The sequence below is a fragment of the Ptychodera flava genome, chromosome 12 (genome assembly GCF_041260155.1).
Source record: "Ptychodera flava strain L36383 chromosome 12, AS_Pfla_20210202, whole genome shotgun sequence".
In the NCBI taxonomy this organism is placed as follows: Eukaryota; Metazoa; Hemichordata; class Enteropneusta; family Ptychoderidae; genus Ptychodera; species Ptychodera flava.
In genome coordinates this window covers 16,923,929-16,946,113 of record NC_091939.1, presented here as the reverse complement: position 1 = coordinate 16,946,113, position 22,185 = coordinate 16,923,929, and the positions used below count along the sequence as shown (strand labels likewise).

The window sequence follows — 22,185 nt, the reverse complement described above, 5'->3', positions numbered from 1 at the left end:
TTTTTTCCACCAAACTGAGTCGTAAAAGTCTAAGGCAATTGACCATATTTTCAATGTGGTTGATTTCTACAGGTAAAACACAATGTGAGGTTACACAGGAATTTCATACCTAAAATACCAAAGAAGGTGAAAAAGTGTTTAAATTTAGCTAATTTCACAAACAAATAGAACTTTTTGCCATGAGAGTGATTGGTATTAGATCACTTTCTCAAACTCATAATGTGGTGAGAAGTCAACTGTTTACCCACAATGCATTGCAATATAGTTCTTTTCCCCTCTTTGCACAAGACAAAAGCTATTTAAGCTAACAAGCATAGAGACACCTCTCTAGGAAAGACACACTCACCATTTCCAAGGATGTCCTGGTAGTGGACAACCATGCAAAATGTAGAAATATGAGCATGTGTTGTAGGTAGCACTGAGAAGACAAAAGTTGTAGTGAGACAGTTGGGAAAGTGATGTTGTTCCCATCTTCTTGAGATATATCACATAGAAGAACATTGTACCCACTGTTTTCATGCAGCTTGCCTTGCCCTGTGACCAATTTCAACCTTTATAGATATAAGACTGGAGCATTATCATTTCCTATTCAAATAAAGGAACCTATGCTAATGACTTTCAGATGTACAAGGAAAGAAGTGGATTTCAGACCAGAACTGAAGATCTACACGATGTAGTATTCATCAAAGACTCTTGATTTTTATTGACTGATTTTCAGGGTTCCGTGAAGCTGCCATTTAGTGGCCATTATCATGCTCAATCAGTGGAAATCAGTGATGTCTTTATATTAACCTGCCAAGTGCAAAGACATACCCTGTGTTTAGGTGGCTTTATAGGGACTCAAACTGCCAAACTGAATGTACAGAAATGACACATTATTGTATATGAGATATGCCAAGGCAGTGGAAATAGATTTGGACCCAATACCGGCTTTTGACTGACTTGACAGGATGGCAGGTGACAGGAAAAGGGTGAATTGACTGAGGATTGGTTTTATGTCGGTATCCAAACTAATGTTTCCTACATAAAATTTGTGAATTGTGGTGATAGACCAAGAGTGGATATAAGATTAGCAGTGTTGCTGTAGCTCTACTCACATACAATCAAAAGTGGAAATAAAATTAACAGCAACTCTGAACTTGAACTTGTCACACAACTACAGGTTTATTTACTGAAGTCGTAGAAATCATGTCCATGTGCAAATGATTGGTTCTGTTTGTAACAGAGAAAGACTTGGTTTTTCTGTAATAAAACTGAACAAAATAAATTGAACAGAATTTTTACAATCACAGTTTGATTGTAGTTGTTATATTCATACCAACAGAGTATATCTGAGGACAAGTTAAAACTTTTGATAGGAAGGTCGACAGATTTTGACTGAACGTTTGCATATAAAGCCAGCTGTAAGGTACAGGAATATTCCACATAGATAAAGAATCATTAGTATAAAATTTGTATATCCAAACAAGCTCATTATTATAATTTGCATAAATGAATACTAATCAACCTCATCTTGCAAGAAGAGAACATTTGCCCTGATGCAGACATTAAATCTACAGAAGAAAGACAATTTATCAGTGTTGTATTCATGGTACAGAGTATGACCGATAGATAGCAATAAGAAGACCCAATCCTGCTTAGTCTTTTCTTGCACTGCACTCGATGTGGAGAAATTGCAGGTTGTCAATGACATACAGTAGAAATGTCGTTTCTTTTGTATAACTATTATGAAAAAGACAAACCCAAACTTACATATTTTCCTGAGAAATACAATATATCATAATTTTCTTCATGTGTAGCTTTGCCAATAAAGCATATTGTTGTACTAAATTGACCTTCTCATTTATCAGTGATTCAGTTAACAAATAATATGTACAGCCACAGATCCTTCAAATTATTGCTGCTGTTCTACTGAGGGCACTTTACTTTTAGTCTTCTTAACAATGGAGAATTGGAGGTATGTAATCCTAACAAAATCATTAATAATTCCACCGTTTATTAAATGGCCCCGACAAATACATTTAGGTCCTGTGAAACAACTGCTTGAACCTGACGACAACAATTTGTAATTTGTAACATAGACAGATTCTTTTGACAGTCACTAGTGTGAGAAGACTCAATATTATAAAAAACACTTACTCAGTTTGGCGAGTATTTTAACATAATACTGTACATTTGAAAGCTATTGAAAACATAAATACTGTAAACTTGATTTTTTTTGGTCTAAAGATGCTACAACAGACCAACCAAGTGGTGAAAATACATAGTTACGCGACTGCAAGGTATAAGAATCGCTAAGCAGGCCAAGAGCTGACCGTGCGGGCCAGCAAACACAGGCTTTGCTGCCTGTGCAGTGTACACCATCTTGGCTGTGCAGCGAGCCCTGGCCCAAGGTCAATTTGATATTAAGTTCAAGTTATAAGAACCGAAAAAATATCCACATTTGTTGCAATAATTGGAAAAATTAGTAACTTTGGATGTGTAAAGCTATTTTTATTAACTTTCGGTACAAAATCGCCCAAAATTGACCAATCACATTGTGTTGATAAAGTTTTTTAGGTCCAAAAGAGTAACCTTGTTGAGGTTTGTATAGATTGTGGAGATGCCAGCAAGTTCGTACGTGAACAGATGAATTTTGTTAAGGTAGAATGTGCCTCTGATCTACTCATAGTGGAGGCTCATTTTAAAAGCTCTGTAAGAAACATTTTCCACCAAATTTTCTCCATAGTGTTAACACAAGAATTGTGGCCATGTTGAATTTCAAATCTCAGTAAATGTTACTTAATTTGTTTCTGTAGTGCCACACTTTGGAATGTGACCCCTGATTTTCTTAATTTTGAAAGAGAATGGTTGATAGTTTCTTTGAGGAATATTTGAGCATAACTTTACATTTTTCAGTTGCGAGGTGAATACTACCTTAACCCTTTGAGCGCCAAAGTCAACTTTTGTCACCTTTATGAAATGTACCCCAGTAAAATTTTTTCAGATTTTTGCCAAAATTTTGATGAAAACCTGTAGCCAATGAAATGTGATGTCCGTTTGGTCAAAAATAAAACATACATCCGCACATACATACATACATATAGACATACAGACACCACCAACTCACCATATCAGCTCTTATTGGTATTTATATCCATACCAAATATGAGCTAAAAAATTACAGAAAAATTTCATAAAAATTGTTAAAATGTTGCAATAAAATTTTGGTGGGAAAAATTACAGCACTCAAAGGATTAACTCCTATTGAGCATAAGCAATCATCCATGTTTTACTAAATGCTGAGATTTGAGTTTTTTCACAATGGATGGAATGCGACAGCAAAGGAGTATCAACAGCACCCACGTCAATTCTTTCTTCATTTGTCTGTTTAATTTATTCCAGAGCTTCTGAGATTCTTCATGAATTGTCGATCAGAGAACAGAAAAAATGCAACCACACCCCAATGGATAATTTAATCAAATATTTATTAATTTACGTGACGGTGATGATTTTTTCAAAATCCATTTCTTACAATCTACAAAATGCTTTGCACTAACATTTACAGTGACTTGAGAGACAGAATGGGAATGAAAATCATTACAGAGGTGAAGGAAAGCAATGTTTGAGTAAAGTTTGCAGTCTTGCCATCTATGCCATTGAGATCTCATTAAATCTGCAAAAAAAAAAGTTACCACGCCATCAACACCCAATCTGCTTGCCTGGTTGACAGCTCTGAATGTTAGAACTTCAAAATCAAGAAAAATCGTCCCTCATTACCGTTCTCTCACAGAAAGACTTTCATGGTAGCCAATACTGGTCTCAAATGAAGTTCATAAATGATAAAAAATATTAAAGATGATTGAGTGAATATTGAGAATGCATAATGCCTCTGTATATGATACAGTTAAAGCTTAGTTCACAGGAGCCGATCACAGTGAAGTTAATTCTTCTATCCTTCTTGACCTTTGAAGTGGAGTAAGGGAGTAGTTTGTGTAAAAGAATTCACTGACAAAAAATGGCTGACTTTATTTACAATCTTTTAATTACATTTGATAGCTACCCGTCATGTCAGCTGCAATTTCATTCTTTTTTCTTATTCCCTCTTCAGTGCTCTGCTGAGACACTGCAAACTCGTTCCTTCAGACTGAATTGGATAATCGTTTCTAGCATTAAAGGTTACACAACTTTTATGTCATTGTTTTCCAGGCATTAATTTTGGAACCATAACAGACCACTGCTTGTTTGACAGACAAAAAAAAACGTATCTTCACGGTGAAACATCCACGTCACATACCACGTGATGTAATCAACTCAGAGTGTGTTGTATACTTCAAACATTTTCAACTGTGGAAGGGGAACTCGGGGGTTATTTTAGGAAGTTTCACCAAACATACGGTGTTATTTCAGTGAAGAAGTGGTTGCAAATTACGAAAGCATGAAAACAATAAAAATGATCAGTACTGAGCAGTCAATAAAATATTTTTAAAAATAGCATGTCATCACTCTAAAGGGCATTATTAAAACTGTGATGTGATGTTAGGGATGCAGTATGAATATTATGTCATCTATGATCATCACTCACAAAGTCTAAAAAAAATGACAACAATACTCGGAATGTTTCATCTTATATGTATCAGAACTAATCAAGGCTATATTTTGCCTTTGTAGAATCTTTCTTTGCCTAAGATATGCACATTTGCTTTTTGACCAGCGCTGTTTGGCATTGTAACTGAACTGAATATATTTTGTTTGGAATTCAGACTTTATCACCCCTGTTTTTCAGCTCTTAGCATGATCCTTCAGTATCTGCAGTAGGATGAAGTGGAATATCCCATTTCGTGAGAGGGGTTGCGAAAGACACTCTATGGAAGCAAATGCATACATTTACTGGAATGTTAGATATGGGATGGCACACTTCGAGATTTATGAAAATCAGCCCTATGTATACTATTGGGGGGTTCATTTGATATCCTCCTATTAATGCAAAATTCCTCATTGAAGCCCTGGCTACTATTGGGAAATCATTTTTACCATCCCTAGGGGACAAGTCTGAAAGCAACATGCAGCTTCCATTACATGCATTTTTTGATATTGTTTAACCTCTGTACCCCTATTCCATATACAGAGATCGCACTTTCCCCATGGCAACCAATAGGGTTGTTCCAAAATGTCATAACGAAAAGGGTTATCATAGGGTTCAGAGTTGGCTTCTCAATCACAAAGATGAAAAATACCATCTACAAATAATCTTTGGACATATTCAGTGGAAATACATAAAATTATGTGTAAAATGTACAGAAAGAAATTGAAACAATGTACAGTTGACAAAAAGAATATAGAAAACTTGGCATGTACATGCAATCTTATGTTAGCATACAAAATACTCAGAACAAAAAAATAACTTAGTCATCTATACATAATTGGAATATCGTAATCCACAAATATCTACATCTCTTTGCAATTTACAGAATGCAATTCTGCTGCCATTATTTCACTATATATACATTCCTTCTAGTTTTTTTCATGTATACATTTCTTAAATCGGATGTTAGAAAATTAAAAACAAATCTATATTCTGTAAAACTCTAAAATATGGGCTATTATTTACAAAGTATCGACATAAAAAAATTACAGATGGATACTGAGTACGTACAGTTTAAAGTTACGCTTGTATTAGAATTTGAAAAAAGCTGAACACTTTAAATATGAATGATAGTTTCAATGTGATGTGTGTATAGAATATGACTTTGTATATCATATGCTTCTGACAAAATGTTACAAAATTAAATCTCACCATGTTAAATTTTGTTAGACTTGAGTGGTTAAATTAAACTTGCTCTATGGACAAACACCCAACCACAATGTGTTCTTGTTGACACTTGCATATACACCACCAGTCACTCTAAGGCACTACATTTCTCCATTGTCTAGGGTTTCATACTGGAAATGTTTTTTTAGCTTTGCGACTCTGATATTTAACGAATGTCCGGCAGAGTGCGGAATCTCGCCAGTTTTTCTGATGCAATGTGAAAACAGTGTGAATGGGAGGCAGGCATGAAAACTCTTCAATTGTGAAATAAGACATCCAAGATTTACACTGAGGAATGTAAATACCCCAAAAAGAACACTATATAAGACATTTTAATTTGTACATACTCAACTTAGGAGTTTTTGTGACATTTGCCACAAACTCTGGACGGTTTTGTAAATTTTGACGACATACTTGCTGACATGAAACCTCTTTGAAAGTGAAACGATGAAACCTAGGTAAATGGACTCATAGCTTGTCATCTGCCCTCTCTGAATACGCATTAGTAAAACGCATCTAACACCATCTTACAACACAGCTATTGTACACTGAATATTCATATTATCAGTTGCCAGAAAGTTAAAGGTATACAGTCACCTGTAATCTAAATATGCCCATATATGGTCAAAGGGGCATTCCTTGGTATTCAAAATGCCATGTGAGGGCACTGTTTTCAAAAAGCAGCCACCCACTGAAAATCTGTGATTGGTTAGATTTTCTCTTTCCATGGTAACTGTGGCAAAATTGGAACAGGTCACAGTATACCTCTGACAAATTGTCTATGGCATTTCTCTCTTCAACACAAAGACAAGTTTGTATTGGACCTAAAAACAAAAAACAATGAAATCTTCTCAAGGCAAATGAAATAATATTTGAATATACAGAAAAGCAAAAAAAATAATATACAAGTGATCAAATTAGAATACAAATATACAGATGTATGATTCAAAATTATGTACATTGGAAAATAAAATATATTAATTTTATAACATGAGAGAAAGAACAATTAACAAGGTGAAAGACATGCGATCATTACATAAAATTTTCAAACTTTTGTGACTGATTTCAAATCACTGATATGTTACATATTTTTCATGAGCAAAAACATTGTTTAGGGTTCCTTATCAAACTTAGAATTATTTTTCATATTGATTTGCAGATACTTGTGATTTGATATTTCTAAACACATACTTCTACTTCAGCCCAAATACTTACATTATACACTGGAATACATTGATGAAAATTGCTTTTTACCTATTTCCAGATATTTTGTCAAGCAAAATCAAAATGAAGTTGGCCTTTGACCCCTATTGTCATTCAAATGCATTATTGATATTTTCAAAACGTGTGAGATGCTAGCAACTGAGGGAAAAGTGAAGTGAAAATTAATGACACCTCAAAATATCAAAACTGTGCAAATTAAAGACCAAATACCAATACAAACTTGTCCGTTGCTTATTTAAGGTTTTTGTTCTCTCCAGGATTTTCCTGTGTGGATTTTACATTGACATTTTGGCATATCCTTGATATTCAGGGCCGTCCACGGACTCAGCATTTCAAAACAACATCCTCTCATCTTTGGTATTCTCTCAGAGTTCGAGGGGAAAGTGAGGTCTTTATTGTAGATCAGAGTTACCGTAAAAACCAACGTTTCTGAGAGTTCTTGAAGTCAACCTTGAGGGGGACTTCCTTCTTTTAATGCAAGCACACAGAAATGTCTGTACACTCCGATGCCAAAGTGACCGGAGCCCTTGGCTACACCTGGATGACCAAAAGATCCCTGCATATCAATACTTGGAAGAGTCTCAACTTGAAATATTTACGTTTCTTTAAAATGTGCAATACGTGTCTTGCACCATGTGCAATACAATATACAAAACATCACTATACCTGACAGTTACAATATTCTTCATACTAGGTCCCTTCACAAACAGATAATAGATAATAAAAACCTATACAAAAGCTATTCAAAGTTTTACAGACTAAAAAAAAAATGCATCTCTAGGTCGGAAAGACGGAAATATTTGGCAATTTTGAATTTTTTTTCCTTTTTAATGAGTTGAGTTTCTAGGTGGACGGGGTGCTGGTACTGGATGGTGGGCGCTGCCCCTGTATCTCTGAGGATGGGGAGGGTACGTGTGAGTTTTCTGTCTCTGGGAAGTCATGGCTTTGCCATCACGTCTTATAGCTGGCATTTCCTGAAAAAGGGAAAAATAATCTTCTTTATTTCAAACTGTCAATAAGTACTGAATAAAAACCCTTTGATGTCGCTGGTGATATTATTTCACTCATGATGTTTAGTAATGGTTGGTATCGTGTTATAAATTAATGGTATTGTGTTATAAATCTACAACAGCACTTGATTAATTAAACTTATGAACAACATTTGTGATACAAACTTATAATATTGAGTATTTCCATTAATTTAACAGTTTTTAGAGAGTAGATATTATGGTATGGCTTAAAACTAATCCTTTAAACTCTAGTTTAATCAGAAATGGATGATTATGTGACAGAAGATAGTGCAAGAGAAATGGCTTCAGTTTTGTATTTTTGAAGTTAGGTAGTGTGTTTGGTAGGTTTCCATTTGATAAGGCCCTTTGTCTAACTACACATCTCCATCATTTGGTATGGTACCCAAAAATTACATCTAGCGTCATACTCAGACTATCTGTCAAAGCCATAAGATGGCTTGTTTGACTGTGAAGGACTCCAGTCTAGAAGAATTACACTACCGCTGTCCCCTTTAATTCATTCACTAAATTTATCCACCTTATATTGGTTATGAATGCCATGGGAGTTACTAGTACTTCATTCTTATATACCGTGCCCAATTATGGCACAAGGCTCTGTCTCATTGACACTGGTCATATGCAGCTCCACCTTAACAAATCACATTTTACGTTAATTACATTTTTTTCTAGGCTGGTGTTCTTTTGTTGTCAAATGGGCAATTTTATAGCTTTGACAGAAAATCAGAGCACAGCGCTACACATTTAAGTTTTGTGCGCCATACCAAAACTCCAGAGAATTTCTACACAAATTTGGCCCTAACGATAATACCACATTAAATCAGTACACATGACACCAAATCATTTGCAGGTACATATATTCTCATATATGATTTGAATGACAGAGAAAAGTTCATGTGTATCTTTACTCACAAAGATAAACTACCTCTTGCCAAATTTATTTCTTGTACGTTAGTTCCTCCCCCGGCAGCAGCTTCATCGAGTGTTTGCTGAATTTTGTAATTTTTGCCTTACCACACTCCTTGAGTGTGTTGTTGAGCAATAAAGTCATATAAAATATCCTCACCGTTGATCTACATTAAATTTTGCTCTCCTGAGAAGGCACCTTTCACTCACACGCATGTGTGCGTGAGTGCGATTATTTGTTTATCTGTATATCTGTGTATGTGTCAGATATTGCAGAAAACTTAGTCAACAAGAAAGATCAATCAAATCAACAAATCTTAAGACTATTGGAGTTGAAATTGGAATTAGAAAATACCAATAATTTTAACATAACAGAACTCGAGTTTCAATGAAAACTAAATACGGCATTAAACTACCCATTGATGCAAGGTAAAGTGTTCGTGTATTGTACAATTCTCATTTTACCAAAGACACAATACTTCCTGAAGTAGAGAAAGAAAATGTGTGAACCATCTTTTGAGATAATTGGAAACAAATCATCATCAGAAAAAGACTACATTGCTGCTATCATAGTTGTGAAATACAGTATGCAATTGGTAAACTAATACAAACGAGTCTGAAGTTTTGACATGGTGCAAAATGTCCGAGACCATGGTTGACCATAGCAGGAGAAAGTGTGGATAGCGAGACAAGAAGAACAGAGTCAATAGGAACATGGATTGGGGAGAAAAGGTGAGTCTAAGAGAAGAGTCTTGAGTTAGTTGTCACACACTTGTGTTCAAAAAGCTGTCAAACTGACAGATGGCAAGGGTTGTCAGTCAGCCAAAATATCTTTCTTGATGCCATTTCACAGCAGGTTTTAACTCTTTCATCAAGTTGCTTCACAGCGGGCAGACAGGTGACCAAAATGATTCATTTTAGAATCATTCTATCACACCAGTAGCACAGTTGTGAAAAGGGAGTTTACATAGATGTAACGTTTACCTTGATGTAACATTTATCTCAATGTGGCATGACATTTACAAATACATGATAATAACGATGATGATTCTTGCAGCAGACATGCAGCAAAGTTTTTTAATTGCTGTGAAGATTGCTATCTTTTCTACAAAGAGGCAGTGAGTGTAAAGCTGGATGGGTATAATATGTTTTCAACATCTGTTTTCATTTGAAGAGCATCTACAAAAATGAGTATAGGCCTCACTGCTAAAAGCATCATACATGGTTGAAACAAGAATAAAAATTCTGCAATCTGTCAGAATCAGAGTAATTTTGCAAGTAATTTTGAAAACCTGGCTAGGTAGTTCATGCAAGTAGATGCAGCTGAAGAGCTGATGGCTTCTGAATCAAAAAGCTGATGTGTATGTAATGAAAGTACAAACTGCTAAAATGAGATTTTTCAAAGTTATGAACACTGAGTAAATCCTTTTCTGCAATGCTTTAATCATAGCTTTAGTTTGCATGGGGGTGGGGGTGGAGGGGGGGGGGGCAAGAGGATGGGTTGGTGATATCCCTCAAAAGAGAAATCTGTGATTACATAGATGTGATGCCATTATACGATGATATAGATATGTCCAGTTGATGATTTAAATGTGGGGTCAAACCAATGTAGTAATTCACAAGGAAACAAAACACAGGCAAACACACACAGGAAAAGGGAAGGCAGATTTGGGTGAGGACAGTGGAGGAAAGACAAACCAGTCAGACAGATCACGACTGAAGTACATCACAAAGACTTGATTTGATACATTACACACTCTCACTGTACCGTATCCAGGATTGCTTCTTTGACAGTAAACAGTCAGGTTTCCTTTACTGTTAGGGTACAACTTTTTTTTTTTTTAAATCCCCAAATTTCTCTTTTCCCTGTTCTAATTCAACCTGGCATGTAGAAATTTTGGAAACTCAAGAATAATCAAGCCACAGGACTATTACACAATCTTCTGAATGCAGGCGCTAATTACAAGAATATTGACAATTTTAAAGAATTGATCAACCATTTAGCAATCCAAATATTGACATTCTTACAGTTTTGCTTTTTTCAGATGAGTATTTAAACACACATTTTTTAACATTGGGGGATGAAAATCTACAGATTTTTAGTCATGAAAACAAAAGACTGTTGATTTTAAAAGCTTTAAAAGTGACCCAGGTATACTTGTATAATTTAATCACTTTAACAGTAACCATGACATTATAGAATAAACATTCATTTGGACTTCAACTTGCACACTGAAGATAACACTTAATGGAACAAGGTACCAAATCTGGAAGGCATGAACCTCTACTTTCATTATTTTTATGATTGACAATATTTGTCACCAGATGGGAGCAATGGTTGCCTAGAGACAGCATGTAATGTATCAAGCCAAGGGGTGGGGAGTGTATCTACAAGCGCACTATAGTGATATATTTCTGGCTGACTGAGTCCTACCAACCTGTCCATTAACCATAGCTCTGCCTTGATCTCTAGCCAAAGGCCCAAGTTGGTTAGATCTCGGGTACTGAGCACTTTGGCTTGTACCAACCTGCTGTTTAGGGCCCTCAATGACAGCCCTGCCTATTGTTCTCCTTTGTTCAACCGGTTCACTAACTCCTTCCTCCTCCATGTACCCATTGACCTTTGCCGACTCCATTTGCACGGATTCGTGCTCCATGCCCTGCAATTTGTTACCTTTCTTCCCCCTGGGCATGGGCTGCGGTTGGTGTGACGGCACTTGCTGCTGTTGCTGGGGAAACTGGAACTCCTCCCGCTCATCATCCCTCGGGGTGGTTGGCGGGACGGGGTTCTGTGGACGGACTGGTTCCCATGCAACTTCCCAAGCTGTGCCTTTGGATGTGACCCTGGGTTGGTTATCTTGGGACGACTGGAACTGCTGCGTTTGTTGCTGTTGCTGCTGTTGTGTATGTGGTGACACTGGCCCATTGGGCATAATTCCATAACCTGACAGAAACACACACAGATAAAACTCAAATCATTTCATGGTATGCCAATGGAAATTATGTCTCTAAAATCAAACATTGCACTTCACATCACTTCTGATGACAGGTTTGTGAACAATACGTATCTTGAAACACATTCTGCACTGTGATTTAGCATCACACACACGTTTCCATGGCGTAACCATGGCGTAACCCCGGCATATTTTGCAAATATGAATTTGCAAAACAATAATCAAAATAGAGCAAGACCTCCTCCCTCCTAAGCATTATAAGTTATTTGTGTCATGCACTTGTTTTAAGGTAGAATGCGCCTAAAGGACACATATTTTGATAAAACATTTTACAATTCTTTTTCTGATCTACCATGTGGGGCTCATTTTAAAGCTCTTGAGATAAGAAAATTTTCACCGTCTTCATTTTTCGGAAAAACTTTTCCCCATAGAGTAAGCACAGGGACGGCAGCCATTTTGAATATCAAACATCAGTAAACATTAGCTAATTCGTTTCCAAGAGCTAAATTTTGCATGGCGATCCCGAGGCCCCTGAAATGCATAGTGCTTTACCACATACTTTATCTTCTACACCCTTCTGGTCAGACAGAGCCTACACTATACAAACTTACAACGCACTGAATGCAATACCTTGTACAGGTTCAAGCGGTGCTGTAGGTGCACCCCTTGCTGTCATCAGGGGCTGACCATCATTGCTGTTGCTGTGTTGATGTTTCCTCCTCTTCTTCTTCTTCTTCCCTGACGACGGCTGAATCGGAGCCAGTTGCCGCGGCATGTGTTGCTGCATGGGCTGCTGCATCTCACTGTGTCCGTGTGGGGGCATGTGTTGACCGCCACCACCACCAGCATTGTGTACGGTTGACCTCTCACCATGATGCTGTCCAGGACTGCCAATGCTGTGGCTGGACCTCTCTGCGATGTGTTGTCCTCCGCCACTGACATTGTCATCCTGTGACTGGTGATTGTCGTTGTAATTGTAATACTGCTGTTCCTAGTGAAACAAAACAATTCAATGCTTGACTTGATATTCAAGAAATCATGTTCAGATCTTTACAACATAAAATATTCCACAGGAATCCTATGGGATTGGTACATGTTTGGCACTGAATTGTGACAAGAAAAAATGCATGAAGGTGTTCGAAATTCCCATGGAAAACCTGCAAACTTCAAGGAGTATCATTGGATTCCTGTGAAATAATGTGGATTCCTGTGGGAAAATGTGGATTCCTATGGGAAAATGTGGATACCTTTGGGACACTGTAGATTCTTAGGGGACAATGTCAGTTCGTAAGGGACAATGTGGATTCCTGAGGGACAATGTAGACTCCTACTGGACAAAGTGGATTCCTAATCCGTACACCATGGCTGTTTTGTTCAAGCAAAGGTTGCACTTTCTTTTTCAAAAATGTCGAAGGTACACAGTAACGTCTGTTCAAGTTAAAACTTTGGTCAAACGATGTCTTTGAAGTTGATGTTGGACTTCTACAGTGGAGAGGCTGGGGACAAAAATGAAGGTTTCTAGAGTATAGCATATAAAAGAAACCCTCTACCTGCTGAAACTGTGAGTTCTGTTGAGGTGCATTCTGGGAATATTGTGGTTGTGGTGGTGGTGCCGGTGGTGGAGTGGGCCCCTTCATCGGCCCTAGACCTGAAGACCCTGGACCTGGAGCTGGAGGTCTTGGAGCGAACATTGGAGGCGTTGGTCCTGGTGGTCTTGGAGTCATCTTCTGTTGTAATGGTGGCGAATTAGGAGCCTGTGACTGTTAACGAAAGAAAATGCAAATTTAAATCTTTAAGATGGTGAAACAGTTGTGTGATGGTAACTGGCGTTTGTTATCAACAGTAAAATTGCTGATATGATGTCAAAGTCATTATTACCTGCAGATAACGTTCTAGTGACCTATCTGGATCAGTCAATGTGAAAGGCCTTTGACCTAAAAAGGTTAATTTTGCTAATTTGCAATTTTTTCCCCTTTGTATTGGTGTTGCTTCAGAGTCTGGCTAGCCCTACTGTACATTTGGAATAGACATTGAGGTAGATTGTGCTTCAGGGACAGCTATTTGAACTCTCAAATTTTTACAATTCTCTTTTGACCTCGTACATGTGGTGGTCTATTTCAGAGCTCTTGGAGTAAGAACAATTTTCAGTCTCAGTCTTTTGAAAATAAAAATTTTACTTTTCCCCCATGGAGTTAACATAGAGATGGCGGACATTTTGAATTTCAAATACTGGCAAATGTTTGGTCATTTCTTTCCCTAGTATTCTTGAGATGATAAGACAATGGTTAAGAGTTTCATCGAGGAAAGTTTGAGCAAAACTTTTAGTCTTCCTTTTTTTGAGGCGCATACTTCCTAAAACTATGTCCTGATACAGAATAACACAATGCATCAGTGTGTTATGTGAATTTACAGTATAACTCAGAGGAAATCAGCAGACCTGTAACTGAATTGGTTTATGCTGTCTTTGATGGGCTTCCTCGTCTTGGACATCACCTTCAAGGTCAGACACACTCATACCAACACTGAGACTCTTGTCACTGTTGTTGCTGTCAAAACTGTTCTCTCTGACCACCATCTCGCCATTTTCTTCAACTTGCATCTCAATGACTTGCCCTGCAGATTCAAGGTCAGTACGTGCATAATTAATTAGGAATCATTCAAAAAGTGGGCTAGAATCCTTTCTAAGATTTATAAATACTTACTTATTGTGCTTGATTTTGAGATTTTTGAATGAGTACTAATGATGCTAGCTAATACTATAATATATTCCATTTGCCCGTTAAATTCTGATAAACCACCACTTTTTTAACCCTTTGAGCACTGTAATTTTCTCCCGCCAAAATTTTAGTGCATAATTTTACCAATTTTTATGAATTTTTCTGTAATTTTTTGATAATTTTGACCAAATGGACATCACATTAGTATTGACAATTTGCTAGAAAGGATATTATTACCGCAAAAAAGTATGTTTGGTATATACACTTGTACCTGACATTTAACAAGACATAGAGATCTTCATCATGACAATGCTGAATGATTTAATCCTGAGAGCTGTAATTTTTGTGAAAATACTCTTTTTACATACATTAAGGCCTGTTCACATCAAATTTCAATGAACTTACCTCTTTCATCATAGACATTGACATCTGGGTTCTCTTGACTCGGTCGCATTTCTTCTGTAATTTCCATGACATCCAGAGACTGTACAATTTCACCAGTAGCTGTACGATGACCGTCAAAGCTCTCATCATGGTGTTCCTCACTGATATCCTACAGCAAAACCAGCAAGAAAAAAAAGTTGTTGAATTTTTCAAATTTCTGCTGTGATTATATATAGTCTTCTACGGCTACATCGTGCCCCTGACTTACGACATTATCTCTTTGAGTCAATTCACAGGAATTTCTGGAAATTTCTTAACTTTGGTTTGTATCGTACAGAACTTTCTTGAGATAAGCTGCTCTTCAGTTTAAAGGTATACCGTCACCTGTAATCTAAATATGCCCATATATGGTCAAAGGGGAGTTCCTTGGTATTCAAAATGCCCATGTAAGGGTGCTGTTTTTAAAAAGCGGTCACCCACTTAAAATCTGTGATTGGTTAGATTTTCTCTTTCCATGGTAACTGTGGCAAAATTGGAACAGGTGACAGTATACCTTTAACTGCGAGGGAAGGCTGCATGGGTTTGGTTCAGGATACTGCTATGTTTTGGATAAAGTCATTTTTTTTGCACGAGTGAGTAAGTGGTACATTTTCACTTTAAACACCACATTCATCAGAAACATGATTTTGAACAAACTAAAAATTGCTTCAAATGGTAAGCAGTCTATCTAGCTATTGAGTTGGAAAAAAATATTGAGATTAAGACAGTCAGGATAAAGTTGATGGTGAAAATGTTACAGTAAAGTAAGTGGGCTGGTTACAAACATTATGGCACATGCATACCAAGAGGGCAGTACACCTAAGCAAGTTCACTCTCTGAAAACAAATGTGTGGAGCTTAGCATTCCCTATTGACTTGGTTGCTGTAACATAGTCAGACCAATAAACAAGGTGCCAAGGATGGTTTGATTGGACGAAGCTTAAATGAATCGGCATAAAAATACAATCCCACATTAACTTATATAACAAGAAGCTAAGTGGTACCAAAATCAGAGTTGAGCAAACTAGGGGGTCTCACAATGAAAGTCAACCAACCTCAGCTTCCATATGTTCCTCATATCTGTTAATCATTTCCCTGGTGTTGCCCATGGCCATCATATCTCTGGCATTTCCCACACCAGCTGCTTCTTCCTCTCCATCAGCTTCATAGCCAACTCTGGAGTGGTTATTCGGGATGTGGTTTTCACCATTGCTGAACTCTGCTCGCGGGGCGCTCGGACCCCTCTTGGCTTGGCTCTGCAGTGCCCCTCCACTGCTTCTTCTCTTGCTGATGCTGGGGGGTCTTGGAGGCCCTGGGGGTGGGGACGGGGAGCCACCACTGTACGACGCTATTGTTGAACTGTGTTCCTGCAAGTTTAAAACAAAGCACTTGAAAGTTCGTTTGGCTAATCATGGTAGCATCACATGCCATACTCGTTTTTCGCATGCGCACTTTGTATCTGGCCATTTCCAACTGTATCTAGTGAATCCAACCTGGCTAATCCATTTACGGGATTACTAGACTATCAGAAAAACACACACATTACTGCTTGCATAGTAAATGAGTGGCACTCCTATACAGTATCTGATCTCTGATTTGCATGGAGGTGCCTTTAAGGGGGAAGCTTTTCCATCAGCTTTATCTCTGAGCAAACTGACTAACTGTGCACAACTTTCAAAAGAGGAAAAAGGACTAAAATCAAACAAACAGTCAGTGTCAACAACCGCGAATGCAAGAATCAGGGATTGAGGACTGCCCCTTTAACAGTCTTGCTGAGAGAGGCTAACAGGCACAGTGCAGTGAAACTTAGAGCTTAGCTGTGCCATGCTTCAATAGGTCAAACCCAGAATTCGAACAGACCATGGTATAAACAAACTCAAGTGCGCAAATGCGCAATAGAAGTACGTGTATTTCCATACGTGTTTGTACTCATGTGGGATTGTTTGTACCGGCATCATGTGATCTTTTACGCGTACTGAGTCTGTAGAAAGCATCGCATCCTTTTTATTCTGTAGTAGAACCATTGTTGATAACTGAAATTGTTCACACTGTGCCAACATGGCTTGTGAGGGACAACTTACTGATAGGCTACTACCAGGCAATTGAAATCAGGCCTCATTCACTAACCTGTTCCATGCGATCACTGTCCACTGATGCGTCCCGTCGGAGTTTACGTTCATATTGTCTTTGATATGCAGCAAAAACCATAGTACAGTAGTGTAGCCTTCGTGCCTGAGCATAGTCAATTGGAAGTGCATTGTGAACATCTTTGACGGACTGGTCAGCTGTAAGATACAGGAGAAAAAGAAAATGTTTATCTAAGCTTGTCAAAATCACTTTATGGTCAAAATGTTAACAGTCAGCTGTGATTAGTTGAGATGTAGAATACCAACAAATGGACATGACCCGACCATAAGCTTAGTAAACAACAAGTCAGCTACATACAGGCAATTAAAAATGTCACCCAAGGATCAATGTCTGATTAATTTCATTGGCATAAAGGGTTTGGTTTCTAGCATTGTCAACAGACAATATATCAAAAGAAGATCCAAGAGTTTGAGGCAAACTTTGACGAGTTGATTTGTTTATTCTTGGTCACTTGTGTCAAGCACTGTTAATGGGCCTTGTCCCTGACAAATAAATAAATAAATAAAATAAATAAATTGAAATTTGGAAGCTATTAATAAATCAATAATCGGTGTTATTACACAACACAAGAGACAAAGATACTTCTAAACATGCACAGCATATCCTCTAACTAAAATCTATCTTCCATGTTGCAAATGGATGACATCATGATTGTCTGCGGTGTACGAGACTCGAAACCAGCTTTGCAGGCAGAAACATAAACTCACAGTTGGTGCAAATGTGAAAAACTTCAGTTTTATACACAACAAGAAAACTTAAAAAATAGACTCAGCTAAATTTTATAACTATAAAACACAAATACTGGTAGTATTTACCTCCCTGCTCCATGAGAAAGTTGACCAATTCTCCATGTCCACCTATTGTGGCCAGGTGTAGACAAGTTTTGTTCTCATCGTCTTTGTCATTGATACAGTCATGACCAGCCACTCCAAGTATTAGTTTGGTTGAGTCTAAAGAGCCTGTTAAGAAATGCAAATGGTGGAGTGTTATCAGATATTATTGAGCGAGTTATTTTATCTCAGTATCAGTGTACCCTCTACATCAACATGACAGAAATTTTGAGCTATCAATTACATCGATGCTAGGCAGTAACAACTTGTTTTTGAAAACTTTGTTTGAAGAATAAAATGTATGAAGGAAGATTTGCACAGGTCACTACAAGGCAAAACTGTTACATCAACTTTGGACTAACAGCAGGGAACAACTTATTCAGCTGCCATATAATCTACTCGATTCAGTGAAGTTTGACAACAAATCTCTCTATTTACAACCCTTTTCTTTAGTATATGTTTGTCACAATGTCAGGGTTTTTTATGTGTACACTATTTTCACTGGACTTATATCAAAAGATTTCAAGAAAATGTAAATGCGTTTTATCTTTTTGATTTTTTCATGAACACTTCTGAACTTATTATGGCGCTTTTCTAGTTTTATGACAATGTTACAAGGAAAAGGACCATAACCGAATCACACTGAAAGGTGTGGAGTTTATGTAGTCTCAGACAAGGGACACCAGCAGCGTGCACAGCTGGCTTTGAACCAGTTGTGATTGTATGACTTCTGAAGGTAACCATGACTCACTTCTATCTCCATAGTGTTATATCATGGAGGTAAGAAAAAGACCCTCCACGGCGTAACGAACATGATAGGTCAGCATTAGTAACCATGACTCACTTCTATCTCCACAGTGTTATATCATGGAGGTAAGAAAAAGACCCTTCCGGGTGTAACGAATATGATAGGTCAGCATTAGCAACTACCATCTCGAAAACTACAATCCCCTTTGTTCGATTGTCTGATATTTAGGCCTATAGTATTTGTGTTTGAACACTGCTGTCCCGATAAGCATTTCCTAAAGGAGTCAGTTTTATCTTAGTTAATAACATCTTCTATCAAATGTTAAACATTGCTGTGCATATATTATTTACAACCAATCCCAGACCCCGGGATTGCGTCTAAGGCTTTAAAGTTAATTCCTGTATGAGTTTTATTGGACAAAACAGATCAATTACCTATTTCAGCAGCTGCATGGATAACTGTTTTTCCTTCATCGTCACGGATAGCTGCTGTTTCTGGAGTAAGTAGACTCTGTAAACAAAGTAAAAATGTCGTCTGATGTGAAACGATACTTCTCGGTATGGCAAGAAGGGCAAATCTGCTTCCTGCATAGGTATCCATCTGCAGTCTGTTGCAGTTCTGTATCTATGATTTTGCCAGATCAGTAATACCAGATCTCCACATGTGTTAGTTTTCTCTCTGTTTTTTCTTGAAGCACTTCAAAAATTTACAGATTTACAAAACTCGTAGTCAAGGCAGTGTCTTGATTCATTTTGAAATTCCAATGGCTCTACCTAACTGACACCTTGTATTCAGATGTCTTACATGTCAAGTGCACTGAGTTGAAATGATTTAACCCTTGTGACTCATCTACTCACATTCAAGTGGCTCTACCCTCCTGTCGACGACTTGACAAACCCACTTTCTGTGCACGTTCAGCGCACTGGGTTCAAAATACAGCGGTAAACTAATTGAATTGAAATTCAAATGGCCATACCAGCCTGACAGTCTGTGTGCTCATGGTCTACCCAGGTCCAAGACACTGGGTTGAAATGATTGCAAGCCATACTCCTGATACTTAATGCTCTTTTAGCTTATACCCTTTTACCAGCCAAGTGAGCCCACGTTGTACCCAGCCTAGGAAACTTGGTTGAAAGTTTCACCTCTGACTCACCTTAAGACACTCCAGTGGCTCTACCCTCCTGACAGCCCAGTGTACCCATGTTCTACCCATGAAGTCCCTCTCAATGCCATCGGCCTCCTCTATGACTTGATTACTAGCTGAGTTGATGAGTTCAAAGTGGTCTTTGTGATCCATACGACAGGCCCACATTGACGGTGTCAGCCCGTCAACATCTCGTACATTGACATTTACATTACATTTTAGTAAAGTCTGAAAAATGGAACAGAAAAATGCAGTCAGATGTACATGGTTTTAAATATTTTAATACAGCAATGGAGTCAATAATCTATCTAAATTTTAATTTTTTGCCCTTGTATCACAAAGACTGACTTCAGGAGTTGTCTGTTTGTGTATTTATTGAGTAAATGTATTACAAAGATTACTGTGCCATGTTGTATGAGGTACTGAACAGTTTATTATTTGTACAGATATCCCATCATGTTTCTCGAACACGTCAACCAATGTGATTTAACTGAAATCCAAGCAATCAACTAGGCATATCGAACATCATCAAACATTTAACACATATTCATAACATAAACAGTTGACAGACCAATTAACAATGCCAGTGACAGGATAGCCTCTCTAGAGGGCGCTATGTTGACATGCGACTTGTAATGGACTGAACTTTATGACTGACTGTGTAAATACTTCCTAATGTACTGGACAAATGACAAAATGACCATATAATTGCACACAGAGGTCAGTTTTTTTGAATATTCACTATTGATAGTGAGTCAGTACAATAAGGTTTACATACTTTCAGAATGCGCATTGATAAATTCATATATACTACTGCACCTTGTGTGATAGATAACTTATTTAAAACTTTGATTGACTCACTCAAAAAGTGTATGACCTCTATCACATTTGCTGACTGTGTACATGTTACTACCTGAATGATAGACTGGCCAGCTGATAACTAAATGGCTGCATGATTTAAAAGGGCCAGTAGATATTAAGTTTTGAAGATTTTTCACTATTTTTGTTTTGTATGTTAATTGCAAGTTCTTGTTTCACTCCCAAAGAATGTTGAAACACCCGCTATTTGCTTGTCAACACAACATCTATATAAATAGAATGTTATTGTTTATGTTTGAATTCATAGTCTGGATCAGAAGTCACTTTTCAACAATAACAATCCAGTCTACACATGTACACGCTGAGTTGACAAGCTGAATACTGTGTATATCAACATGTTTTTGAGAGTTGATCAAGAAACTGTAGCTGATATTAAAGACAACAATGAGAACTTCAACTTACTTCTAAACACTGTGTGTCATTAACAGTAGTTGCCCAGTGTACCGGTGACCTTCCCTGAGAGTCTTGTATTGTAACATCGGCATTGTACTGGATTAACACCTCAAGGGCTGGAATGTAATTATCACACACCGATCTATGTACTGCCGTGGAGCCATCTGCAATAAGGACAAGGTCAAATACTTCAGTTTTTTTTCTCAAAAAAATAAATTGAGAACTGCAATGCTTTACTGAAACAAGAAATCATTTAATGTACATGAACAATATTTCTTTTTTGATGATCCTTTGAAAAATAACTAAATATTTATTGTAGTATATAAATATTTAATTTCTAATAATAATAAAATAATTGGAAACAATTCTAAACATTGAGAAGGCTTTTTCAGTAGGTATAAGTAAAATTTGTGTCGTGCAGATCTTTTATATAGCTCAATAAGTTCCCATAGGTATCACAAATTTCTTTTTCTAAATTATATAAATATCATAAAAATTTTAACTGCTTTTCAGTATTTTTAATTTTTCAAGTATTTATTTGACTTGTAGTGGATACAAGTAGCCATCATATAAATGTTATCCACAAATGAGCCATGCCCGGCCACTAGAGGGCTACTTCTTTGAATCCAAGTTTCATACCAGTGCATGCATCACACTTGCTGTATGCACCTGTGCAAGAAAAAATTCATAACATGGTCTGATTGTTCGAAAAATTAGTCAAATTATCAGTAGAAAGCCTCATTTGAGTAAATTTCAAAGGTATACGTTTACGGGCAAAGTCTGGAGCTGTATAAGGCGGCTATACTTGTATATAGCCAAGAATATACAATGTTAAGCAAAGCAAATGGCCAGCCTTAATAAGATAGATTCTTGATTTTTCTGTTTACTACGACTACTGTTTACCACATTTCCTAATTGTAAAACAGAAATATTGAAATAATATTTCCTCTTACAACAACACATAATACCGCAGTAAAAGTTGTAATTACAACCAAGTATCA

At 37.3% G+C, this 22,185-nt stretch overlaps 1 protein-coding gene across 3 annotated transcripts in view; it reads right to left on the bottom strand.

Moving 5' to 3' along the window:
• Positions 1-3,448: 3,448 nt before the first annotated feature.
• LOC139145185 (uncharacterized) overlaps positions 3,449-22,185 on the bottom strand; it is a 61,655-nt gene continuing 42,918 nt past the window's right edge. The window contains exons 4-15 of one of the 3 annotated variants that reach the window (XM_070716176.1): positions 21,194-21,348; positions 19,922-20,140; positions 19,203-19,278; positions 18,006-18,149; positions 17,170-17,327; positions 16,098-16,409; positions 15,026-15,173; positions 14,341-14,516; positions 13,454-13,663; positions 12,534-12,894; positions 11,388-11,893; positions 3,449-7,989 (exon numbers count right to left, since the gene is read on the bottom strand). In XM_070716176.1, coding sequence (XP_070572277.1) covers positions 7,843-7,989; positions 11,388-11,893; positions 12,534-12,894; positions 13,454-13,663; positions 14,341-14,516; positions 15,026-15,173; positions 16,098-16,409; positions 17,170-17,327; positions 18,006-18,149; positions 19,203-19,278; positions 19,922-20,140; positions 21,194-21,348 — 2,612 coding nt within the window. In that variant the 3' untranslated portion in view covers positions 3,449-7,842. The remainder of the gene's footprint in view (positions 7,990-11,387; positions 11,894-12,533; positions 12,895-13,453; positions 13,664-14,340; positions 14,517-15,025; positions 15,174-16,097; positions 16,410-17,169; positions 17,328-18,005; positions 18,150-19,202; positions 19,279-19,921; positions 20,141-21,193; positions 21,349-22,185) is intronic. The other 2 variants (XM_070716177.1, XM_070716178.1) reach the window with 2 other exon arrangements.